Source organism: Nyctereutes procyonoides, unplaced genomic scaffold (assembly GCF_905146905.1).
Source record: "Nyctereutes procyonoides isolate TBG_1078 unplaced genomic scaffold, NYPRO_anot_genome, whole genome shotgun sequence".
Taxonomy (NCBI): domain Eukaryota; kingdom Metazoa; phylum Chordata; class Mammalia; order Carnivora; family Canidae; genus Nyctereutes; species Nyctereutes procyonoides.
The window spans coordinates 1,961,505-1,973,665 of record NW_026575126.1 but is presented as its reverse complement, the minus strand read 5'-3'; the positions used below and the strand labels follow the sequence as shown (position 1 = coordinate 1,973,665).

At 40.1% G+C, this 12,161-nt stretch overlaps 1 protein-coding gene across 3 annotated transcripts in view; it reads right to left on the bottom strand.

The window, feature by feature from the left end:
• The window catches only part of LRRC7 (leucine rich repeat containing 7), a 385,857-nt gene that overhangs the window by 76,508 nt on the left and 297,188 nt on the right, over positions 1-12,161 (bottom strand). For all 3 annotated transcript variants that reach the window (XM_055339299.1, XM_055339300.1, XM_055339301.1), the window contains exons 17-20: positions 8,919-9,119; positions 5,742-5,853; positions 5,348-5,528; positions 1,972-3,652 (exon numbers count right to left, since the gene is read on the bottom strand). In XM_055339299.1, the coding sequence (XP_055195274.1) occupies positions 1,972-3,652; positions 5,348-5,528; positions 5,742-5,853; positions 8,919-9,119 (2,175 nt within the window). The remainder of the gene's footprint in view (positions 1-1,971; positions 3,653-5,347; positions 5,529-5,741; positions 5,854-8,918; positions 9,120-12,161) is intronic.

Here is a 12,161-nt window from a genome sequence, read left to right as displayed (position 1 = left end):
GCGAGCAGACTCATCGAAAAGGAAAGTGTTGTCCCAGCAGCAGGAAACACGCCTGGGTTTAGTTTTAGGGACCTGGATCCGGGACAGCCCGGGTGCAGACTTCCGCGCCCTGCCCTCCCCCAGGCCTGTTTTCCTCTCTCCAAATTCCTGCTCCAGCTAGAGGAGGAGCTCTGACCAAAGGAGAGGAACCCTTTCTCTGAGAAACCGGTAAATAAACGATGGTACCAAATGCTTAGCCTCTCGCCTTCTCTTTCATGCTTTGTTTTCACTCACTCCTCTGTTGCCTCAGTTTACTAGTCATTGTACATAATGCCCCGAAGAGCTTCTTAGAACCTTTCTTGACTAGTTCATCTTACCCTGTTACGTATGGTCGTGTCTACACGAGGCCAGAGTTCCCAAACTGTACTGTATTATTTGGCCCCAAATATTTTCGCCCTCCGAGTTATCTGTCTACATGGAGGGCATAGGTTGAGGTAAGGCATGGTGACAAGTGACCAGGTGTCTCCCACTGACAGCCAGTCATGAGGCTTTGACGAGGCTCCCTTCAATGGGACTGAGCACACCTATTTGAAACAGACATTCTGATGAAAGATTTTGCAAGGCAGAACCAATTTCCACATTGAGAAACTAACACCCGCCCCCACATTTATTAGTTCACTTGTCCCTAAAAGTAATTGTTTTCTTGTCATGTAGACACGACCTACAAACAATATAATCATGTAAAAAAAGAGTATACCTGAAAACACAATATTATTCAACATTAAGGAGATATAAATGCAGTGACCTGTGCTTTTGCCAGGACACCCAATAAAATAGTAAAACTACCGAGCGAAACTTTCTAATGATATATTACTACCCAGATCCCCGATTTGCACTAGGTATTCAAACTCTGGAAAACAAGAACAAAAGCCCCTATTTTCACAAAAAGGACCTTAAGATTCTAAGATCAATGCAGAGCACGCAATTTTGCCCTCTACACCAAAGCCGCAAAGTACACTCAATGATAATGGTCAATTGATCATAGCTCTAGAAAATAAAATATCGGATTTCTCTTAAGGAGATAGGAACAGGCAACAAAAGTAATTCTAGGCTTTAAAGCAATATATATATACGAACTATATATATATATATATATATATATATATATATATATATATATATTCTTTTTTTTTTAACTCTCCTCAATCACTATGGATTCCGTGCTGTATTGTGACTCAGTCTGTAACTGAATTGGGATTAATTTCCTTTTTTCGGTTGCGCTATCCACACAGAATCTGTGCCTTCGCGGTCGTCATAAAGACAGCATCTATCTTTGTTGCCTATCGTATGCTCTGAACGTAGACATTTCTTTTTTTGTGTAAAAATCAGCGTTCTAAATGGCAGGAATTTTTTTTTTTAATTAAATACAGTACCGTGTAGGAGGGCATTCAATCTCTGCTTATTTTATTTTTCTGTTTCTTGCTGGGAAGATTATTGCTCATTAGAAGTAATAACTTTAGCAGTCCCATTGCGGTAACCGTATGCCGGTGTAGTAAACACGTTAGGCCTGCCTTTGCTGTAAGCGAGTCTGTGCAGGAAGGGGCTAAAATACTCACTTTTTATAGATTCAATCAAAATCATACTCTTTGGGTCACTAGAGAACAGTTGTGCGTCCTAGGAGAGGCATTCCGCCTCAATGGCTGGCAAGCAACTGAAGCGCCAGCCCATATAATGGAGTCAGGTCCTTTCTGCCTAGCAATACTTAGGCTCGATTTGCTAAGTCGCTCACCTACGGGTTAGGGACTCTGGAAGAGCATCAAACAACATCCACGAGAGACTCTTATGATCAATTGCCCCACAACAGAGAGAGAAAGAAAATGCTGATCATCTATCCGGTCATGTAGTTCATGCTTCACTACATGTGCTTAGAAAGGCCGATCAAGTAAAACTAAAGGCAGGAGGGATATTCTTACAGAGAAATGCCAGACATACCCTGTCTAACCTTCTAGCTTCTATATGTCTAAGCAGCTGTTGTCTCCAGTCTGCAGGCATTTTACCACAGCTCTCCTCTCCTTTCACAGGAGTGGGCCTCGTCTTTATATCACTGTTATCTGATGGCTTGTCACCATAGTTACCCAAGTTATAGTCAGATGGTATTTTTTCCAAAAGAGCTGCCATAGTAGGCCTAGCTGAGACTGGCCTGGTTTGGGAGGCCCCGTAACTCTCTGTACTGTAGCTTCTCGCAGACAACGGCCTCCTCTGGGTAAGGTTTTTAACCGGAAAACTTCCCGCCTGAGCTTTCACTTCTTGATATGAAGGGTGTTCATCTTCGTACCTGCCATTCCTTTTCAGGAACTGGGACTCAGTCACTGAAACGCTGCTTTGGCGATCCAGCCCTCCCCTATACGGGGGCCTGCCGTACCTCTCAGGCGGAGGCAGCTCCTGAGGTTCACTGACCCTGCGGAACATGGCCATTTCTGTGGAGCTGGCCAGGGAGTCGGCCCTCCTCAAGAAGCCCGCCCTGGCGCCCTGGCTCGCGAACTGGGCGTTCACCACAGCGTCCTCGTTGACAGACGGCTGGGAGAAGGAGAACATTGGCTCCACGGGCGGGTATCCTCTGTAAGCTCTGGGACTGACCAGGTCCTTGGCCACGGTTTTGCTGGGCTGTTGCACGTACTCGGAATTGTGCTGGAAGGGGGGCGGTATCCTCTTCTCGGCCTTCACTTCCACTGCTCCTTGGGGGTTGAAGCTTTGGTCAAACTGATAGACTTTTTTAGTCATGGAAGCTTTCTGCTGTTGGGGCCCTTTACTGCTCCCGTACGTGAGCATCTCGTCGTCCAGCATGGGGACCGACTGGCTGCGCGACATGCTGGACATGCCATGCTCCGGCCCCAGCAGTTTGTCCGGCCGTTCGTGGCTCCCTAAGTGGTCACTCCCGGAAGCATAGTTTTCCAAGGGTATGTTGTACACCTTGTACGTACCGATGTCAATCTCATCGATACTCTGCGACTTCTTGAACTTATTGGACTTGATATCCTTCATCAGCGGGGAGAGCCTCTCTGTGCTTTTGCTAATGGAAATGACGCCTTTAGAAGGCTCTGGGCGGCAGTGGATCTGAGAGAAGACGTTGCCGAGACTCCTGTTGGGGTTGGAGTCGTGATACTCCCACGGCACCCCCGGAGAGAACGGGCCGGGTAGCTCGGCGGGTTCTTTGATGTGTTCTTTCCTCTCGGGCAATGGGCTGGTGGTGGGGGTGGTCTCCAGTTTGGAGGGGAAAGCGGTCCTATCTTCAAAAGGGCTAGGGGTTCTAGTCCAGTTCTGCCAAGGGTTGGAAGGAGGCACTTCTGATTCTGGTGTGTGTCTGTGCGTAGACTGCTCGAGTTCCAGGGGAACGCCGACAATCCTCTCCTGCCTGATCAGAGGCCTGCGTCCGTGGGAAGACGTGCTTCTGGATTTCGAACTCAAGAGAGGGTTGTTGCTGGCGTTGTCGCCCGCGGCCTCCTCTGCGACAAAGCCCGTGTTGTCATAGTGGGAACCGTCAGGCCAGTTGTCAGTGAAGGCGTCACTCATGGGCAGCCGGTCAGGACGCTGGGGTAGGTTCCCCGGGGGGACAGCCTCCCGCTGGCTGAGTAATGGCTTTGAATCAAGAGGCTGCGGGAAAGGCGGTGCGATCCTGTGAAGACAGTGGGAAGAGGAGAAGTGAGAACCAGCAAGAGCCGGGCCTTGGCCGGAGAGACGCCAAGCGGCCGAGCGCCACGCGGCCTGGCCTAAGGGATCACTCGCCCACACCCCCTCGGTTAACGGGGCAGCACTCGTCCATGCCCCCCGACCCCCAAGCCCACCGCTTTGCCTTCCTCTGGTTTTTATTTCCTCCTTGGAATCATCACCTCCTAACACATCGCATACGCATTTTATCATTGTGTATTGTTGAGCGTCCTCTGCCAGGCTATAAACTCACGGGGACCGAGATTGATTGATTGATTGATTGATTGATTTTTTCTCTTCAGGCCTGGCAGAGTGCCTGGCACAGTGTAGGTGTCAAAATACACGTTTGTTGGATGATGCGATGAAAGAAAGAAAGAGAGAGGTCTTCCGTAAAGGTCCCGAAACTTGTCTGATAATCAGAATCACCTGATTCTTGGTCCCCCTCCCTGGGATTTCTGGTTCAGTTTCTTTCCAAATTATCGGTTAAGAGTATACCTTTCTTATAAATACTTGATCTGTCTAATGAACCCAAATTGTCTTCAGATGACATTTATTGGAAGGCCAGCTACTGAAAACACTAAACCCACGGTACAGGGAGCACGTTTTCCTAGGATGTAAGTTATATTATACCAGGACTTTGGGTCATTGGCTTGTTTATACCAGTGCCTCCAGTATTTCTAGAGGATGCTCGTTTTTCTAGGTTTATTCTCGCCACTTGCACACTCATAACATTGGATTATATATTTGCTATCAGTAAGAGAAACACTTTCCAGCGCTTTGGCTAATTGAAAAGTAGTACATTTAGGAGGAGCCTTCCAAAGTACCTCATTAATCTCAGCTTATATCACAAGTAATGGACTTATAAACTGAAAGAGTTAAGATTTGTATCACGGGCACTGATAGGTAGAAATAGTCATCCATTCACTACCAAAGAATGCATCGCCAACAGTTCTGAGGTTATCAGCAAGCCATGAGGAAGGACCATGGGCGCCCCACACCACATGCTGTTGGATTTGCTGTTTGCACTGTAACCCACAGCAACAAGGCACAAAACAAGAGAATCGGCACTGGGTAGTTAGTTACTGCCTCACTGGGTCACTTTTATTGTGCTCTTTGGCTTTTGACTTTTACCTGTAAAATGGAAGTAAGGTAGAGTAGGGATCATTTTGGAAAGATTAAATACTTTTGCTTACATCCTAACTTTTCCAGTTGGTGATAAAACGAGGGTGATGATGACATCGACGATGATGACAGCAATGAGGATTTTATTGAATATTTACTCCGTACCGGGCACACAAGTCTTCCCATGCATCTTAGTTTATTCCATAAGCCCATCTTGGATGGGGAAATGCCCACGAGTGTCATAAATAAGTAGTGGGCAAACAGGATTCTTGGTTTCAGCTTTTTAAGATTTCTGTCCCTATCCTCTCAACCTGATAATCTCCTGCCATCTCTCCCTTCCTTCAACAACGGTTTGCTGTATAAAATGGATTCCTCCTCTCCTGCAAAGCCCAGGGGGACTGTGCTTGCTTATCTGCCCTTTCCAGCTGTCTTCTACACCACTCATGTGCTGAATGCAATTCAAAAACGAAGATCCCGTTTTTTAAAAAGTCGCTGAAAGTAAGCACGTGGGAACGGAAAGAAAGGGAAATTCTAAACACACCTGTTACCCCATAAAGAATTATGTACTGCATCTTTAGTTGTTGTCTGCAAGGACCCCACTTTAACCCGGGTGTTAGAGGATCCTGAGGAAGCCTGGGAAGGCGAGTAGTCTGAGTAAGTGCCTGAGGAAACACTGTTATTCAGACAGTGAGTTTTGTCAACTTCAGACTCATCAGTTGATTCTGAAATGTAAAGGGGAAAATGTTACAATGCTATGAACACTGACAGTAAGAAACACAGAAAAGCAAGTATGAAAACCCGAGAGCATAACAATGTTAGGAATATATACTTGTCAAATATTTCGATAAGACTATGGTGTGTCATACGTTACAAGTGGTGATTCATCATGCACATGCATTTGTGGCATATTTTCCACATCAGGTTCACAGTGTTACCTTTTTTGTCCTTCCCTAGCAGAACAAGTTTGGGTGGGTACAGAGGGGTCTCAGCTAATGAAGGGTGAAGTTCCCCAATCCTCATTTCATTAGCTGGATGAACAAAAGAATCCTGAGAGATATAATAATATAGGACAAGGAAAGTAAACATTTAAACATTGGTTAACCAAGATGGCAACATCTTTATTTGGCTCAGATTTAAAGATGGGGCTCTAGGATTTAAGTCCCTGTGGAGCACTGGGAGAAACGAATCACGTGTTTCTCTGAAGTCAGTACTAGAATGTTTTGACTTTCTAATTTAAATGAGTCCATTTTGTTCATCAAACATTTTTTGGATGCCTGTTTATATGCCTGGCACTGTGCAAAGAACTGTAGAGTTTCCAAAGAAAGACAAAATGTCACCCACGGCCCGTGGAGATTTTCCATCCTGGTGGGGAGATGAGATACATCTTCTAATAACACAGGACTGAATTAGGATCAGCTGTATGTGAGTCTGTGGTACGTACATACGTGTGGGCGATACGTATACGTGTAACGGTCTAAGGGGGGGTCTCCCGCAAGAGTTCTCAGAGCAAAGTCTATCACGGACCAACTGATTTTTTTTTTTTCCTCATCAGCCATGCTCTGCACAAATGGGTCCTCTACATCCTGCTCTTACTGCCAATCCCCCTCTTAATTCCCACTGTTCCCCAAGTGATCTTATCCTCAGTTTCTTTAGTTCTGTCCTAACTTTTCCTAAAGTTTTCTAGTTTCCTCATGATTGATCTAGCTTGCTAAATCTTCATTCTAAATCCATTCACTGAGTGTAATGAGCAACACTGGTTTAAGAATAAACTTTATAAAGACAAATGGACGTGTTAAGAAGCCTATGAATTTTAAACTCCTATGATTAAAATTGTTATTTCCAGTTAACCAGATAGTGAGAGCATTGGGGGTGGTAAAATACTAAGTTTTCACTTTCTTTTACGTATAAAAATGTCTTGTCTATGCCCATGGGGAGGTAGTGATATCAACTTATGCGTAACAGTTATCTTTATGTCTTTTCTGCCTAAACCTTAGGCTAATTTGAATTCAAAAAGTTATTTTCAGTTTTCTCATTTATTGCTACTTGTTAAGTTTAAAACATCAATGCCACACACTTAGAAATAGTTTGTTAAATCAAAGAAAGAGTATACTTGAGCACAAAAATATAGTAAGTGCAATGTATGCCAACTGATAATTAGTGATAGAAACTCTTAAAAAATTTTAACGCCCCACGTAGTGAGTGACAGGCTCAAGTCTTTGGGTGTTAACCGAGAAACAGCTACTTCTTTCACTCCTGGCTTAAATTCTATTTTTTGGTTTGGTTTTGGTTAGGTTTGTATGAGAATATTTGCCTGCAAAAAACCTGGGTATATGTCTGATACTTGTTAATTACTTAAAAAATATTTCTAGTCAACCCTTTCATTTCCTACAAGTGAATTTTGAGACTCAGCAAGGTCCCTGCTTAAAGAATTAATTAGACCAAGATCCAGCATAGAGGCAGGATTCTCAGGTTCATGTCCAATAATCTTCCCTTATATTGCCTCCTAGTGAGCTCAACTGTGAGCACAGTGTAGACTTACAATCCAGTTCCAGATAGGCAGAGGGATAGGAAAGAGTGTGGGGTTGGTGGAAATTCTGGAGATGAAGAGGGAAATCTGTGTTTTCATGGATTTTGAAGACCATTTCAAAGGCTTAGCATAAGAAACCTAATGATAAAGTTTTAAGGTGATGGAATAGAGTAAAAGTCTTTCCACGTCTTTGTAGAAATTTATAAGTAGAAGCAGACACAAGTTTGAGAAATTGTACCATGAAAAGGCATAAAATATGTTAAGGCTTGTCAAAAATGTTTCAATTATAGGGTGACATATTTCTATTCCATTCCTGCTTTATCATTTATTAATCAGATTATCTTGGGCAAGTCAGTGTACCTCTCTGTACTTTTTTCAATTCATCAGTAAAATGAAGGGAATAGATGATAGGAATTAATGCTATTTTCTGTGTAGTACTAACATTCTAGGAATCGAAATATAATTTATTGGTCGAAATAATACTTGAAAAAGGAAATATTTTTATGACACCTGATACTGAAGTACAGGAATTTGATTTTAGTCAACAAAACAAAGAGTTGTACAAGCATAGAAGTGTAAATACAGGGCGCCTGGGTGACTCAGATGGTTAAGCATCTACCTTCATCAGGCTCCCTCTGCTCAGCGAGGAATCGCTTGTTCTTTTCCTTCTGCCCCTCTGAATTATTTGGGGACCATGTGCACATTTTATATTTCTTTTCTCTCACAGTGGTTAGCACAGTGCTAAATAGATAGTTGGTGTTTAATCAATGCAATAAATCGATGCTGTGAAATGCAGATTTGTAAAAGAGTTTCACGAACCTAGATTTTTGAGAAGTAGGTATAGAAACTTCTAGATGTACTCATACCAGTTATGTTTCTAATGAAGATTAAAGAGTGATAACCAAATTAGCTGAAGAGTGGATGAGAGAGTAGAGGCGGCATAAATGTAGTTGAATTCTTTTCAGACCACACAAACTGATAAATATCTAGTTTATTCTAAAGTAAAGGAATTAAGTTTTACATGTCTAGATCCAGAAAAACTAAATTTCAAACTTATCTCCTCTTTGTCATTGTTTATAGTAGTGTTTCCTATAAAGGTTTTAACCCAAAGACAAAAATAAGCAAAAACCAAAACAAACAAACAAACAAACAAACAAAAAAACCCAAAAAACCCTCTAAGTCTCAATAAGGATTTTATTGAAATTTGCAGAGAAAGAAAAAAAAATCTTTGTTTAGTCTTTTCTAATGACTCATATAATAAAAGTTTGGGGTAGCCAAAAGAGTAGAGTGAAAATGAAATCACGCACTTACTGGCAGGGCCTAGCTGAGTGAGCAAGTTTTTCCTTCTGTGTGTATTGGAATTTTTGGAGCTGTATTAATAATTTTAGGCCATGAGGGTGTCATTTACCTGTGATTTATTAAATGCAACCCTCAGAGTTTGAAAAAGTAGAGAGACTCATTTATATTTTAAGGAAAAACTGCACTTATCAGGGAAGATCTAATCGTTAAAAAAAAAAAACCCATATAATTTAGTAATTCCAAAAAATCCAAACCACACTGGCAATTACCAATAACCTTGAAATACCTCCACTGTAATCTCCTTTGGGGCTACAGGCCACTTGTGTTCATATTTTTCTTTCACAGTTTGCTCCGTGTTAGCAGTTGGATTTGAATTCTCAACACGCACTCCATGGGTTGGCTTACCCACCAGATTTTGAACAGATTTTACCATATTCTTTAAATCCTCTGGGTAAGGAGTTGGATATCGTTTTAGGTTTATTTCAACCTAGAAGTTTATAAAAAAAAATTTAACATAAAAATACCTTCGGCAAACACGTTCACAAAACTACTCCATTTTATGTGCAGTAGTAAAACCAAATGCAATATAGTGAGTGTTGAGCTGCTGAGAAACTGTACTGTAGAGTAAGAACATAGTGTTCTTTCCACATTCTGCCCTCGTGGGGCTTCCTCCCGCCCTGCCCACCTTTCTAGATTAAAAACGATTTTGGGATTATATTCTATCTTCAGACCTACCCTGCAGATCGTTGAAGTAGCAGTAGGTCCAACATACGAGTGACTGGCAATCCGGAGATTTTAAGCATTACTATCAGCTGCTTTTATACTTTAGAGGCTATTCCTTCCCTATCTTAATTATTTATGATTATTTTCATGTTAATAATACCTTTGGAATATCAATGTGGATGATAAGAGGAGACCCCAAAAGATTTACAAGTAGAGCTTATTATGTATTAAAAAAATGGGTAATTGACAGTATCTGCTACCAAACATGCATCAGCTCTGTGTTAATCAGCATGTTATATCCAAAGGTCAGGTACCTAATTCTTATTAATACCTAAAAAAATATATGCTTCAGGGTGGCTTTTATATTTAGTTTTTACCCAAATAAAGTAATATGCTTTGTAGGTAATGTCGTAAAGTAAAAAGGAATTTAAAAATTGAGGAGATTTTTCTAAGATAGTCTAGATAAACATGTAAACTTTGGCTTATATTTACCCAGATATTTATTTTCATTCTTGAATTCATTTTTTTGCTTTATCGATCTGACTTTAGGGAACATATATATTAACGATTATTCTTCACATTTAATTTAGAGAGAGAAAATCTGAGACGCTTCCAGACAGACTATCCCATTATCAGAGTATGTAAGATATGCTTAAATTGGAATAAATACAAATTATCCATGTGATTTAAAGGGAGTGAGAAGAAAAACAAGGAACAGATTTATTTGGCCTGGCTTACTCTAACCATCATGACTTTTTGCATCTGAGTAGAACCAACTTTACAAAATGGAATGGTTTATATGATTTAGTGAGTATATGTGTGTGGAAAGTGTGTGTGGGGGTAGGTTGGGAGGAGGGGAGGCGAAAACAAAGCTGAAGAAGGAAGGAGTGGGAATGAAAGAGGAAAGGAGAAAGTGTGGGGGCACACGCATAGCCACCCACCCACACCCATGTAATCCATGGGATGTAAGAAACTATGATGGTGGTACAGATCTGAGGATTGTAAATATGAATTCAAACACTTTTGCTCATCTGCAGTTTTACCAAATCCACCAACTTTGTTATATCTATCTTCCTCGTGGATCATTTTCCATATCAAATACTGGGATTGGACTCACTAGATGACTTCTAAAATTCCTCGTAGTATTAAAAATATAAAATTATTTTTCCAGTAAATTTTTGGAAAGCTGATGCAAAACCAGATAATTTTGCTAGTATAAATATTGTTTTAGTCTTTTACACTCAAACAAATAAGAATGAAATTAATAATATATAGACATAAAGCTACAAAAATATAACCCAGGAAAAAGTTAGACTTCTCAGAAAAAAAGTGTAAGTTGTTAGAATGTAATATAAAGATAGCTCAGGGTACTTAATTTATAATGCATTCTTAAATAAACATAAAAAGAATGATATCCATGCTAGACAAAGTCCATTGGGATGCATGCATTCTTGGATCTGCTGTTAAGTTGGTATTAAAAATGTTCATCACAAATTAAATCTAAGTTTTAAGTTATATTGTTGAACTCATTTAACAGTATTTGACAGCAAAGGGCTAGAAGTCAAAAAACTACATTTAAAAATACAGATTGTAGAGCGGTATGGAGATTATGCCAATTATGAACATCTTTAAATTTTTAATAACCAGTGGTATATGAATGAAAAATAATTCTCATGTAGGGCATTAAATTAAAATTCTATGTACCTTAAAAAATCCTCAATGTTAAGATTACACTTCTAAATGGAATCAAAAGCAAAAAAAAAAAATAAGATGTGTTCAATTGAATTAAATTCCACATTGAATAATGTAATCTATTTTTTGTAGATGCTATGTCTCATCTGACAATTAGAGGACTATTTACTAAACTAGATGACTATTTACTAATGGCCACAGTGCCAATATTTTCTGGTTATTTTATAAGCAAGTTAATGGGATATTTTGGTCACATCACCAGAATATGATTGGGTACTTTATCTCTGAAAAATATTTAAATTTAGAAACAGAAGCAGATTTGTCAAGTTAATGAAGCTTAAGCTTTAGGGCCTGCCACCTGCATTGGCTCTTTCCAAAGCCTTGTGAGAGGCCATACTTATTTATTTACATGGTTATTCCATATCCTTTTCCTTAAAGAGCCTCCTATCCAAGCTGCGGGAGTTTCAGGTCTTATAAAACTTGGATTTGTTCCACTTAGACAGTAAGCTCCTTGCTTCCCATTTACTAGTCTACCAACAGAACTTGCTGGACCTGGGGCCGGAAGACCTAAATTTAAGCCACAGATTTACTCCCAACAAGCTATCAGCCACTAATCTTTCTGTCCAGTTTCTGCTCAGGTAAAATGGGAACGATAGTATCTTTAGTTAATCTAGAACTAAAATGAGATAACTGTGAAAGTTTCTGAAAATGCATAAATTCTATGCGGAGATTAGATATTATTTTCTAAAATCATATTCTATGTAGGTATTTTTTAAAATCTGAAGTTTTTGGCAGTTTAGATTCTACTATATATGTATATATAAATACCAATCTACTTGCAACTGTTTGGACTCTTTTTCAGATTGTATACAACAACAGCTATCATTTATTCAGTATCTACCATGTGCCAGGCACATGCAAAATGTTTCATAGGGATATTTAATTTATTAATCGCTATTTCTATAACAAACAATTTTTATTTACCATATAGATTTAAATACAAACAATAAATAATTATAATTAACGTTAAATATTTATAATTAATTATAATTAAACATAGTTTAGATTTTATAACCCATTGTAGGATCTGTTCCTATTCACCTTAGAATAGGGC